Source organism: Struthio camelus, unplaced genomic scaffold (assembly GCF_040807025.1).
Source record: "Struthio camelus isolate bStrCam1 unplaced genomic scaffold, bStrCam1.hap1 HAP1_SCAFFOLD_48, whole genome shotgun sequence".
Lineage (NCBI taxonomy): Eukaryota > Metazoa > Chordata > Aves > Struthioniformes > Struthionidae > Struthio > Struthio camelus.
The window spans coordinates 1,131,444-1,145,201 of NW_027182705.1; the positions used below are offsets into that span (position 1 = coordinate 1,131,444).

General features: G+C 59.2%; 2 protein-coding genes across 2 annotated transcripts; both read right to left on the reverse strand.

The window, feature by feature from the left end:
* Positions 1–5,453: 5,453 nt before the first annotated feature.
* On the reverse strand, positions 5,454–5,975 carry LOC138065233 (olfactory receptor 14A16-like; the record flags this gene model as incomplete). The annotated part of the gene is made up of 1 exon (XM_068929450.1): positions 5,454–5,975. A coding segment is annotated over exon 1 (522 nt), but the record flags the coding sequence as incomplete, so codon positions are not given.
* A 5,629-nt stretch (positions 5,976–11,604) lies between these two features.
* LOC138065227 (olfactory receptor 14A16-like) lies at positions 11,605–12,126 on the reverse strand (the record flags this gene model as incomplete). The annotated part of the gene is made up of 1 exon (XM_068929443.1): positions 11,605–12,126. A coding segment is annotated over exon 1 (522 nt), but the record flags the coding sequence as incomplete, so codon positions are not given.
* Positions 12,127–13,758: the final 1,632 nt, after the last annotated feature.

Sequence of the window (13,758 nt, forward strand, 5' to 3'; positions counted from 1 at the left end):
TGGGGGTGTGGAGGCGGTGGTGGCAGGCTATGGTGGTGATGATGAGGCCGTTGGCCAGCAGGGCAGCCAGGTAGATGCCCAGGAAGAGCGCGAAGTGCAAGAGCTGCAGCTGCCGCGTGTCCGCAAATGCCAGGAGGAGGAACTCGTTGAGGGAGCTGCTGTTGGACATGTTGTTCCCTGCAGGCCCGTGGGACTGTGCAAGGAGGAAAAGACAGGGACAAGTCAGGAGAGACTCCTCTGTTCACAGCTCTTTCCCTTTCTCACACACACCCCCCAACACACACACGCACACACACGTGCACACACACACACACACACACACACAGACAGACTGCTTTTCTCCTCGGCAGGACCTTCACTCAGCTCCCTGTCTGCAGCTGCAGCTTGGGCTGGCTGCGTGAGCCATGAGGAGCCGGGACGTGTGCCTGCAGGCTGCAGAGGGGTCAGTGCTGCTGGAGTGTAGGAAGTCTGTTGAACATCTTCACATGCAGTTTGGAGGCATTTGGAGCACAAAAGCAACAGCTTCCGTGCTGGGGGGACTGTTTGCTTCTTTGTCTGCTCTGCAGGGCTGGACTAGGCAGCCTTTCCGTTGCTCCCAGGGTGAAGACTAGTGAGCCCTGAGAGGCACCAGCTCTCCCTGTGCCCTAGGACACAGCCAGCACACTGGTCTCCACATCTCCACTATGCTTTTGCAGCTGCCCACATACTGCCACCCCCAGCAGCACTTCCATCTCCTTAGCACCCCTCTGTGGCTTCTGTGTGGGACATTCAGCAAGCACAAGAGCTGGGCCCTTCTGGAGGGCAGCACACAACTCAGCAGCACACCCCCCCGGGAGGGTGAAGGGTCTTAAAGGTGGCATCTCCTGAGTCAGCTCATTCCCCCTTCCTCTGCTGGGTGGGAGAGGAAAGCTGCAGGGGGCTTGCTGGCGGGAAAGCGTCTGCATGCTGGGGCTGGCCGAGAACAGTGATGGCAAGGTGAAGTGGGTGCTGTCTGCAGGCTGAGGGCTTGTGTGGGCAATTGCTGTGGTTCCTTGCAAACCTAGTCACCCCTCAGCGTGGTGGTGACCAGGCTTAGTTTCTTGCCTCAACCTGACTGCTGCATTTCCACTCCCACCATGCAGAGGCGAGCCCTCTTGAAAACCCCACTCTCAAAAGGTCCTCCTGGAGAGCTGGAGCTGTGGGCAGCCCTGCTCCACGCAGCACCCTCTCGACGGGAGAATGGACCTGCCCTGCTGGGGGAAACCCCTCTCACCCAGAGCTTCTCCCTGCAGCGCCGTGGGGAGCTCCCCGGGCAGGCTGCGTGCTGACCCGCGGAGGCGGCAGTCAGTGCCCCAGGCACACAGCACCCTGGGGTGCAGGGACACCACTCTGACTGATGAACCTGGGCAGACCTGGGTGCAGAGCCCAGCTTCACACCCCAGCTGCGTCCCTGGGAGAAGGCAGCAGGATGCCCTCTGCCTCTGACGGTGTGGCAGGACATCCTGCTCTGAAGCATCTCCTCCTCCTCCTCCTCCTCCACAATGCAGAAGCTGCAAGAGCGATCCTTAAAATCCCTATCAGTCATGGGATGGGGTGGGTGCAGAAGACCCCTCCAGGAACCTCGGCAGCATTGCCCTGCTGCCAGAGACTTACCATGCAAAGGGCTGTGCAGATTCCCCCCACAAGGAGCTCTCCTCTCTCCTCCCACTCCACACTGCCTCTCACTTCTCTCCCTCTCGCCTCATCTCCCATCAGCAGCAGCAGGCAGTGCCCGGAGCCCCGCTGCTCTTGGCAGAGGAGCTGCTCCTGCCCACAGCTGGGCACATGGGCACTGCTGCCACGGTGCCAGCAGCTCCCTCGGTCCCCGCAGCCTGGCCCCACTCAGGAGCAGAGGCCCAGCCAAAGGCGTGACTTTCTCTGCCCCCTGGGCTCCCTGGAGATTGTCCTGGGGCTCCAAGGCTGGCAGCTCCTGAGGGGCAGCAGGCTCCCCTCTGGGAAAGGCTCTGGCAGCTGCAATAATCCCCTGCAGTCCCTCTCGGCGCTGTGGAGAGAGACTGATTTCAGCAGGGTGCTTGATCCCCTCAGGCGACAGAGGTGGAGAGGGCTGGACCTGCTCCCATCTGCCTCCTGCTCTTCCTGTCCCATTGCTGGCCAGGAGACGCAGAGAGTGGCCGAGAGGGGGTCATTTCCCCTGTGTGGGGCAGTGATTCAGAGGAGGAAATGCAGGTGTTTGATCTCCGCTGAGAAGGCCTTGGTCGGGAGGGGGATTCAGCTCCCTCCCAGGCATGCCCCAAACCCACTGGAGGTGGGCTTCCTCTGGCCTCAGTTTCAGGCTGCCCAAAAGAGCTGCCTGCATGCAAGGCCTTGCCTGAGCTGCCACGACAAGCACTAGGGATGGAGGGGGGAGTCAGCGGCTCACACCCAAACCCCCGGTGATGGCTGAGGTTCCAGGCTTGGTCCAAGTCATGTGTGTGGGTGTCTGCCAGCTGTGATGGAGCAATTCTGAGACCCTCCCCACATCCTGCCTGAGCCTCAGCTGTGGGCCAGACGGGTGGTGGGGCAGGTTCCCTTGGCCACCTGAACCTACACCATATTCTTGGGCCATCGGAACCTTTCCATGGAGCCATGCATTTCCATGGAGCCTGCAGAGCAGTTCAGCTGACCCAAAGGAGGAGTTCACCATGAGGAGAGCCGGGTCGCTCTCTAGACTCCACCAGCTGTACATACTGCAGTACCTGCTACTCACCCTGGACACTGCCCATCTGGAGTGTTGGTCACATCATACAGTGACCCTGCTACTTCTTTAACCAACCCAGACACTCTGCAGCAGAGCTGGCGAGAGACTTTCAGGAGCCACTGGAAACTGCACATCATCTGCAGTACCTGCCAAGATGCTCCTCTGGAAAGAGACTGAGCATTTGCCCACGGGGGATCACAAGACAGTCCTGCTGTGCAGCATCCTGGGAGAAGCCCAGGGAGCAGCTCCGTATCTCATCTCCTTTGCTCTCCCTTGTTGGAAGGGGACAATCCGCACTGGCCTCCCCTGCCTGGGAATGATCCTCCATAATTCCCCTTCCTTGGGCAGAAACGCACTAGACCTTTGCAAAGGGACTCCCGAGTGAGAGAAGTTGCACCAGGACAAAGGCAAAGTCCTGCAGCTGGGCAGGAAGAAGCCCCTGCAGAGGGTTCAGGCTGGGGACTGGCTGGCTGGGGAGCAGCTCTGCTGCAAAGGACCTGGCGTCTCCATGCACATCAACTGAACGTGAACCAGCAGTGTGCCCTGGCAGCGATGAAAGGCAACAGCATCCTGGGCTGCCTGAACACAGTAGCGCAGCCAGGAGATCCAGGCGAGTGATGGTCCCCCTCCACTCAGCACTCATTAGAGCCTAGCTAGAAGACTGCATTCAGATTTGGGCGCTCCCCGCCCCCCAATAAAAGAAAGCATTAGCAAAGGGTGAGGAGTTCAGCTGAGGACCACCAAGGTGGTCAGGCTCTGAGGCCCAGGCCCTGTGGAGGAGAGGCTGAGGGAAATGCGTTTTTTTCAGCCTGAAGAAGAGACGGCTTTGGGAGGACCTAACAGCAGCCTTCCAGTAACCACAGGGAGGTCGTCAACGAGACAAAGTCAGGCTCCCACACAGTGGTGCATGGTGGGAAGGCAAGAGCCAGTGGGCCTAGGAGAGAGGAACTTTTTCAGCAGGAGGTCACTCAAGCATTGGATCAGGTGGTGCAGTGAGGTTGTGCCATCTCCATCCTTGGAGGCCTTCAAGACCAGGCTGGATAAAACCCTGAGTAAGCTGGCCTGACCTTGTGACCTGGACTCACCCCTGGAGTGCCCAGACCCTCCCTGGTCATGTTGCTGGGCTTTCTCCAAAGTATGCCCTCATTTCTGAAGGGTATATAACATTTACCATCTTTAAGTGGGGGACAGGGCAAAGGCAGCATGGGGACCGAGGCAGTCACGGCAGCCCTGCTCTCCCTGGAGACCCCACTGCCCTGAGGAGGACCCAAGTGACAAGGAAGAGCCCAAGCACCAGCCGGACAAAGAGCGCCTGAGAAGATGCTGGCCTGAGCAGCTGGGAGCCAAGAGCCAAGGGGCTGACGAGCTGGCAAGACCTGCACTGGGCAGAGGCACCACCAGCTGTGTGCACACTGGCCAGCGTGCCAAGCTCCAAGGCTGCTGCTTCATGCCTCAAACTCCAACGAGCAGTAGCTCACAAGCAGCGTTCCTCGGGGGGCCCTCCTGGCTCTGACACTGCTCAATACCTTCCTAAGCCACCTGGGCATGGGCATGGACTGCGCCCTCAGCAAGTCTGAGCAGAGCTAGCTCTGCGGAAGGAGGAGCCACCACTAGCAAGACCTCAGCAGGCTGTGCCGCCCAGAACTGCTTGAGCCTTATCAACAACCAATGGAAAGGTCTGTCCCTGGCACGGCCGCATTGCAAGCAGCAGCAGCAGCAGCACAGGCTGTGGCCGGATGGTCAGGGGCAGAGTGGGGTGGATGTCTTCCAAGGCCAGCAAGGTCACCTGGCTGATGTCTTTAGCCCTGCTGCATGGCAACCCCCTCCTGGGAAACCCCCCCAAACTGCCCTCTGAGGTCATCATGGGCAGCCTCCCCTCCCACCCGCCCTCCGCCGCTGCCTCCCTCCTCCTGCCTCCCCTCCCTCCTGCCTTCCCTCCCTCCCGCCCTCTCTCCACCGCTGCTAACCTCCCTCCTGCCTTCCCTCCTCCTTCCAGGAGGGCAGGCAAGAGTGTAAAAACTCCTGGAAATTAGCAAAAGCGGAAACATTTGCAAATCTGAGACCCTGCCATGTCTCTCAAGAAAGCTCTGCAGAAAGTGTCTATGGGTCTCCTGGGTGCTGGGCAGGGCGCTGTGGTGGTTCGGCTGCAGCCCCTCCATGCCCACCCCGCTGCCCAGCACAGCACGACAGCCCTGGCCCTGCAGCCCCTCCGCAGCTCCTGCTGCCCCAGCGACAGAGCCGCCTGCCCCGAGCTGGGGCCCCAGGAACCTGATGCTCCTTCTCCTTTTCCAAGAGCCTAAGGGACGCGGGACCCACAGTCTCACCCTGTCTGTACTTGTCCGAGCCTGGCTGTGTGCCCCTGAGCACCCTTGGTGTCAGTGCCAAAAGAGACCCTGCAAAGGGAAACTCCCCTCATTGCACTGGGGGCATCCGAGGGAGCTCAGACTAGCGGGCTCTGAGGTTCCCCCATCTCTGCAGAGGAAGAGAGACACCTGGCTTCCTGCTTCACCATGGTCTCTGGCTCAGATTCCTGAGAAGTGGCACAAACCAAAAATTTTTTCTTTTAGTGGGAATGTATCAGAAAAGGAAGACAAACAAGAAAAGAACAACACAGAGCCCTGATGCCAAACGCCCTGTGAATGATGAGTGGGTGCACATGGGATGGTTATTGGTGCCCACATTGTACCCACTGAATCACTTTCCTCAGGGCATCCTTGAGCTCCTTGTTCCTCAGGCTGTAGATGAGGGGGTTCACTGCTGGAGGCACCACCGCGTACAGAACAGCCACCACCAGATCCAGGGAGGGGGAGGAGAGGGAGGGAGGTTTCAGGTAGGCACACATGCCAGTGCTGACAAAGAGGGAGACCACGGCCAGGTGAGGGAGGCACATGGAGAAGGCTTTGTGTCGGCCCTGCTCTGAGGGGATCCTCAGCACAGCTCTGAAGATCTGCACGTAGGACAGCACAATGAACATGAAACACCCCAAGATTAAACAGGTTGTAATCACAACAACCCCAACTTCCTGGAGGTAGGAGTGTGAGCAGGAGAGCTTGAGGATGTGGGGGATCTCACAGAAGAAGTGCCCCACAGCATTGCCTTGGCAGAGAGGTATGGAAAAGGTGTTGGCAGTGTGCAGGAGAGCATTGAGAAGGCTGCTGCCCCAGGCACCTGCTGCCATTTGGACACAAGCTCTGCTGCCACCCAGGAGGGTCCCGTAGTGCAGGGGTCTGCAGATGGCAACGTAGCGGTCATAAGCCATGACAGTAAGAAGGGAATACTCAGCCAAAATGAAAATGGCAAAACTTAAGACCTGGGCAGCACATCCCGAGTAGGAGATGGTCGTGGTGTTTGTGAGGGAATTGGCCATGGATGTGGGGACAGTGGTGGAGATGGAGGCCACGTCGAGGAGGGAGAGATTAAAGAGGAAGAAGTCCATGGGGGTGTGGAGGCGGTGGTGGCAGGCTATGGTGGTGATGATGAGGCCGTTGGCCAGCAGGGCAGCCAGGTAGATGCCCAGGAAGAGTGCGAAGTGCAAGAGCTGCAGCTGCCGCGTGTCCGCAAATGCCAGGAGGAGGAACTCGTTGAGGGAGCTGCTGTTGGACATGTTGTTCCCTGCAGGCCCGTGGGACTGTGCAAGGAGGAAAAGACAGGGACAAGTCAGGAGAGACTCCTCTGTTCACAGCTCTTTCCCTTTCTCACACACACCCCCCAACACACACACGCACACACACGTGCACACACACACACACACACACACACAGACTGCTTTTCTCCTCGGCAGGACCTTCACTCAGCTCCCTGTCTGCAGCTGCAGCTTGGGCTGGCTGCGTGAGCCATGAGGAGCCGGGACGTGTGCCTGCAGGCTGCAGAGGGGTCAGTGCTGCTGGAGTGTAGGAAGTCTGTTGAACATCTTCACATGCAGTTTGGAGGCATTTGGAGCACAAAAGCAACAGCTTCCGTGCTGGGGGGACTGTTTGCTTCTTTGTCTGCTCTGCAGGGCTGGACTAGGCAGCCTTTCCGTTGCTCCCAGGGTGAAGACTAGTGAGCCCTGAGAGGCACCAGCTCTCCCTGTGCCCTAGGACACAGCCAGCACACTGGTCTCCACATCTCCACTATGCTTTTGCAGCTGCCCACATACTGCCACCCCCAGCAGCACTTCCATCTCCTTAGCACCCCTCTGTGGCTTCTGTGTGGGACATTCAGCAAGCACAAGAGCTGGGCCCTTCTGGAGGGCAGCACACAACTCAGCAGCACACCCCCCCGGGAGGGTGAAGGGTCTTAAAGGTGGCATCTCCTGAGTCAGCTCATTCCCCCTTCCTCTGCTGGGTGGGAGAGGAAAGCTGCAGGGGGCTTGCTGGCGGGAAAGCGTCTGCATGCTGGGGCTGGCCGAGAACAGTGATGGCAAGGTGAAGTGGGTGCTGTCTGCAGGCTGAGGGCTTGTGTGGGCAATTGCTGTGGTTCCTTGCAAACCTAGTCACCCCTCAGCGTGGTGGTGACCAGGCTTAGTTTCTTGCCTCAACCGGACTGCTGCATTTCCACTCCCACCATGCAGAGGCGAGCCCTCTTGAAAACCCCACTCTCAAAAGGTCCTCCTGGAGAGCTGGAGCTGTGGGCAGCCCTGCTCCACGCAGCACCCTCTCGACGGGAGAATGGACCTGCCCTGCTGGGGGAAACCCCTCTCACCCAGAGCTTCTCCCTGCAGCGCCGTGGGGAGCTCCCCGGGCAGGCTGCGTGCTGACCCGCGGAGGCGGCAGTCAGTGCCCCAGGCACACAGCACCCTGGGGTGCAGGGACACCACTCTGACTGATGAACCTGGGCAGACCTGGGTGCAGAGCCCAGCTTCACACCCCAGCTGCGTCCCTGGGAGAAGGCAGCAGGATGCCCTGTGCCTCTGACGGTGTGGCAGGACATCCTGCTCTGAAGCATCTCCTCCTCCTCCTCCTCCTCCACAATGCAGAAGCTGCAAGAGCGATCCTTAAAATCCCTATCAGTCATGGGATGGGGTGGGTGCAGAAGACCCCTCCAGGAACCTCGGCAGCATTGCCCTGCTGCCAGAGACTTACCATGCAAAGGGCTGTGCAGATTCCCCCCACAAGGAGCTCTCCTCTCTCCTCCCACTCCACACTGCCTCTCACTTCTCTCCCTCTCGCCTCATCTCCCATCAGCAGCAGCAGGCAGTGCCCGGAGCCCCGCTGCTCTTGGCAGAGGAGCTGCTCCTGCCCACAGCTGGGCACATGGGCACTGCTGCCACGGTGCCAGCAGCTCCCTCGGTCCCCGCAGCCTGGCCCCACTCAGGAGCAGAGGCCCAGCCAAAGGCGTGACTTTCTCTGCCCCCTGGGCTCCCTCGAGATTGTCCTGGGGCTCCAAGGCTGGCAGCTCCTGAGGGGCAGCAGGCTCCCCTCTGGGAAAGGCTATGGCAGCTGCAATAATCCCCTGCAGTCCCTCTCGGCGCTGTGGAGAGACACTGATTTCAGCAGGGTGCTTGATACCCTCAGGCGACAGAGGTGGAGAGGGCTGGACCTGCTCCCCTCTGCCTCCTGCTCTTCCTGTCCCATTGCTGGCCAGGAGATGCAGAGAGTGGCCGAGAGGGGGTCATTTCCCCTGCGTGGGGCAGTGATTCAGAGGAGGAAATGCAGGTGTTTGATCTCCGCTGAGAAGGCCTTGGTCGGGAGGGGGATTCAGCTCCCTCCCAGGCATGCCCCAAACCCACTGGAGGTGGGCTTCCTCTGGCCTCAGTTTCGGGGTGCCCAAAAGAGCTGCCTGCATGCAAGGCCTTGCCTGAGCTGCCACGACAAGCACTAGGGATGGAGGGGGGAGTCAGCGGCTCACACCCAAACCCCCGGTGATGGCTGAGGTTCCAGGCTTGGTCCAAGTCATGTGTGTGGGTGTCTGCCAGCTGTGATGGAGCAATTCTGAGACCCTCCCCACATCCTGCCTGAGCCTCAGCTGTGGGCCAGACGGGTGGTGGGGCAGGTTCCCTTGGCCACCTGAACCTACACCATATTCTTGGGCCATCGGAACCTTTCCATGGAGCCATGCATTTCCATGGAGCCTGCAGAGCAGTTCAGCTGACCCAAAGGAGGAGTTCACCATGAGGAGAGCCGGGTCGCTCTCTAGACTCCACCAGCTGTACATACTGCAGTACCTGCTACTCACCCTGGACACTGCCCATCTGGAGTGTTGGTCACATCATACAGTGACCCTGCTACTTCTTTAACCAACCCAGACACTCTGCAGCAGAGCTGGCGAGAGACTTTCAGGAGCCACTGGAAACTGCACATCATCTGCAGTACCTGCCAAGATGCTCCTCTGGAAAGAGACTGAGCATTTGCCCACGGGGGATCACAAGACAGTCCTGCTGTGCAGCATCCTGGGAGAAGCCCAGGGAGCAGCTCCGTATCTCATCTCCTTTGCTCTCCCTTGTTGGAAGGGGACAATCCGCACTGGCCTCCCCTGCCTGGGAATGATCCTCCATAATTCCCCTTCCTTGGGCAGAAACGCACTGAACCTTTGCAAAGTGACTCCCGAGTGAGAGAAGTTGCACCAGGACAAAGGCAAAGTCCTGCAGCTGGGCAGGAAGGACCCCCTGCAGACGGTGCAGGCTGGGGACTGGCTGGCTGGGGAGCAGCTCTGCTGCAAAGGACCTGGCATCTCCATGCACACCAACTGAACGTGAGCCAGCAGTGTGCCCTGGCAGCGATGAAAGGCAACAGCATCCTGGGCTGCCTGAACACAGTAGCGCAGCCAGGAGATCCAGGCGAGTGATGGTCCCCCTCCACTCAGCACTCATTAGAGCCTAGCTAGAAGACTGCATTCAGATTTGGGCGCTCCATCCCCGCCCCCCAATAAAAGAAAGCATTAGCAAAGGGTGAGGAGTTCAGCTGAGGACCACCAAGGTGGTCAGGCTCTGAGGCCCAGGCCCTGTGGAGGAGAGGCTGAGGGAAATGCCTTTTTTTCAGCCTGAAGAAGAGACGGCTTTGGGAGGACCTAACAGCAGCCTTCCAGTAACCACAGGGAGGTTGTCAAGGAGACAAAGTCAGGCTCCCACACACTGGTGCATGGTGGGAAGGCAAGAGCCAGTGGGCCTAGGAGAGAGGAACTTTTTCAGCAGGAGGTCACTCAAGCATTGGATCAGGTGGTGCAGTGAGGTTGTGCCATCTCCATCCTTGGAGGCCTTCAAGACCAGGCTGGATAAAACCCTGAGTAAGCTGGCCTGACCTTGTGACCTGGACTCACCCCTGGAGTGCCCAGACCCTCCCTGGTCATGTTGCTGGGCTTTCTCCAAAGTATGCCCTCATTTCTGAAGGGTATATAACATTTACCATCTTTAAGTGGGGGACAGGGCAAAGGCAGCATGGGGACCGAGGCAGTCACGGCAGCCCTGCTCTCCCTGGAGACCCCACTGCCCTGAGGAGGACCCAAGTGACAAGGAAGAGCCCAAGCACCAGCCGGACAAAGAGCGCCTGAGAAGATGCTGGCCTGAGCAGCTGGGAGCCAAGAGCCAAGGGGCTGACGAGCTGGCAAGACCTGCACTGGGCAGAGGCACCACCAGCTGTGTGCACACTGGCCAGCGTGCCAAGCTCCAAGGCTGCTGCTTCATGCCTCAAACTCCAACGAGCAGTAGCTCACAAGCAGCGTTCCTCGGGGGGCCCTCCTGGCTCTGACACTGCTCAATACCTTCCTAAGCCACCTGGGCATGGGCATGGACTGCGCCCTCAGCAAGTCTGAGCAGAGCTAGCTCTGCGGAAGGAGGAGCCACCACTAGCAAGACCTCCGCAGGCTGTGCCGCCCAGAACTGCTTGAGCCTTATCAACAACCAATGGAAAGGTCTGTCCCTGGCACGGCCGCATCGCAAGCAGCAGCAGCAGCAGCACAGGCTGTGGCCGGATGGTCAGGGGCAGAGGCGGGTGGATGTCTTCCAAGGCCAGCAAGGTCACCTGGCTGATGTCTTTAGCCCTGCTGCATGGCAACCCCCTCCTGGGAAACCCCCCCAAACTGCCCTCTGAGGTCATCATGGGCAGCCTCCCCTCCCACCCGCCCTCCGCCGCTGCCTCCCTCCTCCTGCCTCCCCTCCCTCCTGCCTTCCCTCCCTCCCGCCCTCTCTCCACCGCTGCTAACCTCCCTCCTGCCTTCCCTCCTCCATCCAGGAGGGCAGGCAAGAGTGTAAAAACTCCTGGAAATTAGCAAAAGCGGAAACATTTGCAAATCTGAGACCCTGCCATGTCTCTCAAGAAAGCTCTGCAGAAAGTGTCTATGGGTCTCCTCGGTGCTGGGCAGGGCGCTGTGGTGGTTCGGCTGCAGCCCCTCCATGCCCACCCCGCTGCCCAGCACAGCACGACAGCCCTGGCCCTGCAGCCCCTCCGCAGCTCCTGCTGCCCCAGCGACAGAGCCGCCTGCCCCGAGCTGGGGCCCCAGGAACCTGATGCTCCTTCTCCTTTTCCAAGAGCCTAAGGGACGCGGGACCCACAGTCTCACCCTGTCTGTACTTGTCCGAGCCTGGCTGTGTGCCCCTGAACGCCCTTGGTGTCAGTGCCAAAAGAGACCCTGCAAAGGGAAACTCCCCTCATTGCACTGGGGGCATCCGAGGGAGCTCAGACTAGCGGGCTCTGAGGTTCCCCCATCTCTGCAGAGGAAGAGAGACACCTGGCTTCCTGCTTCACCATGGTCTCTGGCTCAGATTCCTGAGAAGTGGCACAAACCAAAAATTTTTTCTTTTAGTGGGAATGTATCAGAAAAGGAAGACAAACAAGAAAAGAACAACACAGAGCCCTGATGCCAAACGCCCTGGGAATGATGAGTGGGTGCACATGGGATGGTTATTGGTGCCCACATTGTACCCACTGAATCACTTTCCTCAGGGCATCCTTGAGCTCCTTGTTCCTCAGGCTGTAGATGAGGGGGTTCACTGCTGGAGGCACCACCGCGTACAGAACAGCCACCACCAGATCCAGGGAGGGGGAGGAGAGGGAGGGAGGTTTCAGGTAGGCACACATGCCAGTGCTGACAAAGAGGGAGACCACGGCCAGGTGAGGGAGGCACATGGAGAAGGCTTTGTGTCGGCCCTGCTCTGAGGGGATCCTCAGCACAGCTCTGAAGATCTGCACGTAGGACAGCACAATGAACATGAAACACCCCAAGATTAAACAGGTTGTAATCACAACAACCCCAACTTCCTGGAGGTAGGAGTGTGAGCAGGAGAGCTTGAGGATGTGGGGGATCTCACAGAAGAAGTGCCCCACAGCATTGCCTTGGCAGAGAGGTATGGAAAAGGTGTTGGCAGTGTGCAGGAGAGCATTGAGAAAGCTGCTGCCCCAGGCACCTGCTGCCATTTGGACACAAGCTCTGCTGCCACCCAGGAGGGTCCCGTAGTGCAGGGGTCTGCAGATGGCAACGTAGCGGTCATAAGCCATGACAGTAAGAAGGGAATACTCAGCCAAAATGAAAATGGCAAAACTTAAGACCTGGGCAGCACATCCCGAGTAGGAGATGGTCGTGGTGTTTGTGAGGGAATTGGCCATGGATGTGGGGACAGTGGTGGAGATGGAGGCCACGTCGAGGAGGGAGAGATTAAAGAGGAAGAAGTCCATGGGGGTGTGGAGGCGGTGGTGGCAGGCTATGGTGGTGATGATGAGGCCGTTGGCCAGCAGGGCAGCCAGGTAGATGCCCAGGAAGAGTGCGAAGTGCAAGAGCTGCAGCTGCCGCGTGTCCGCAAATGCCAGGAGGAGGAACTCGTTGAGGGAGCTGCTGTTGGACATGTTGTTCCCTGCAGGCCCGTGGGACTGTGCAAGGAGGAAAAGACAGGGACAAGTCAGGAGAGACTCCTCTGTTCACAGCTCTTTCCCTTTCTCACACACACCCCCCAACACACACACGCACACACACGTGCACACACACACACACACACACACACAGACAGACTGCTTTTCTCCTCGGCAGGACCTTCACTCAGCTCCCTGTCTGCAGCTGCAGCTTGGGCTGGCTGCGTGAGCCATGAGGAGCCGGGACGTGTGCCTGCAGGCTGCAGAGGGGTCAGTGCTGCTGGAGTGTAGGAAGTCTGTTGAACATCTTCACATGCAGTTTGGAGGCATTTGGAGCACAAAAGCAACAGCTTCCGTGCTGGGGGGACTGTTTGCTTCTTTGTCTGCTCTGCAGGGCTGGACTAGGCAGCCTTTCCGTTGCTCCCAGGGTGAAGACTAGTGAGCCCTGAGAGGCACCAGCTCTCCCTGTGCCCTAGGACACAGCCAGCACACTGGTCTCCACATCTCCACTATGCTTTTGCAGCTGCCCACATACTGCCACCCCCAGCAGCACTTCCATCTCCTTAGCACCCCTCTGTGGCTTCTGTGTGGGACATTCAGCAAGCACAAGAGCTGGGCCCTTCTGGAGGGCAGCACACAACTCAGCAGCACACCCCCCCGGGAGGGTGAAGGGTCTTAAAGGTGGCATCTCCTGAGTCAGCTCATTCCCCCTTCCTCTGCTGGGTGGGAGAGGAAAGCTGCAGGGGGCTTGCTGGCGGGAAAGCGTCTGCATGCTGGGGCTGGCCGAGAACAGTGATGGCAAGGTGAAGTGGGTGCTGTCTGCAGGCTGAGGGCTTGTGTGGGCAATTGCTGTGGTTCCTTGCAAACCTAGTCACCCCTCAGCGTGGTGGTGACCAGGCTTAGTTTCTTGCCTCAACCTGACTGCTGCATTTCCACTCCCACCATGCAGAGGCGAGCCCTCTTGAAAACCCCACTCTCAAAAGGTCCTCCTGGAGAGCTGGAGCTGTGGGCAGCCCTGCTCCACGCAGCACCCTCTCGACGGGAGAATGGACCTGCCCTGCTGGGGGAAACCCCTCTCACCCAGAGCTTCTCCCTGCAGCGCCGTGGGGAGCTCCCCGGGCAGGCTGCGTGCTGACCCGCGGAGGCGGCAGTCAGTGCCCCAGGCACACAGCACCCTGGGGTGCAGGGACACCACTCTGACTGATGAACCTGGGCAGACCTGGGTGCAGAGCCCAGCTTCACACCCCAGCTGCGTCCCTGGGAGAAGGCAGCAGGATGCCCTCT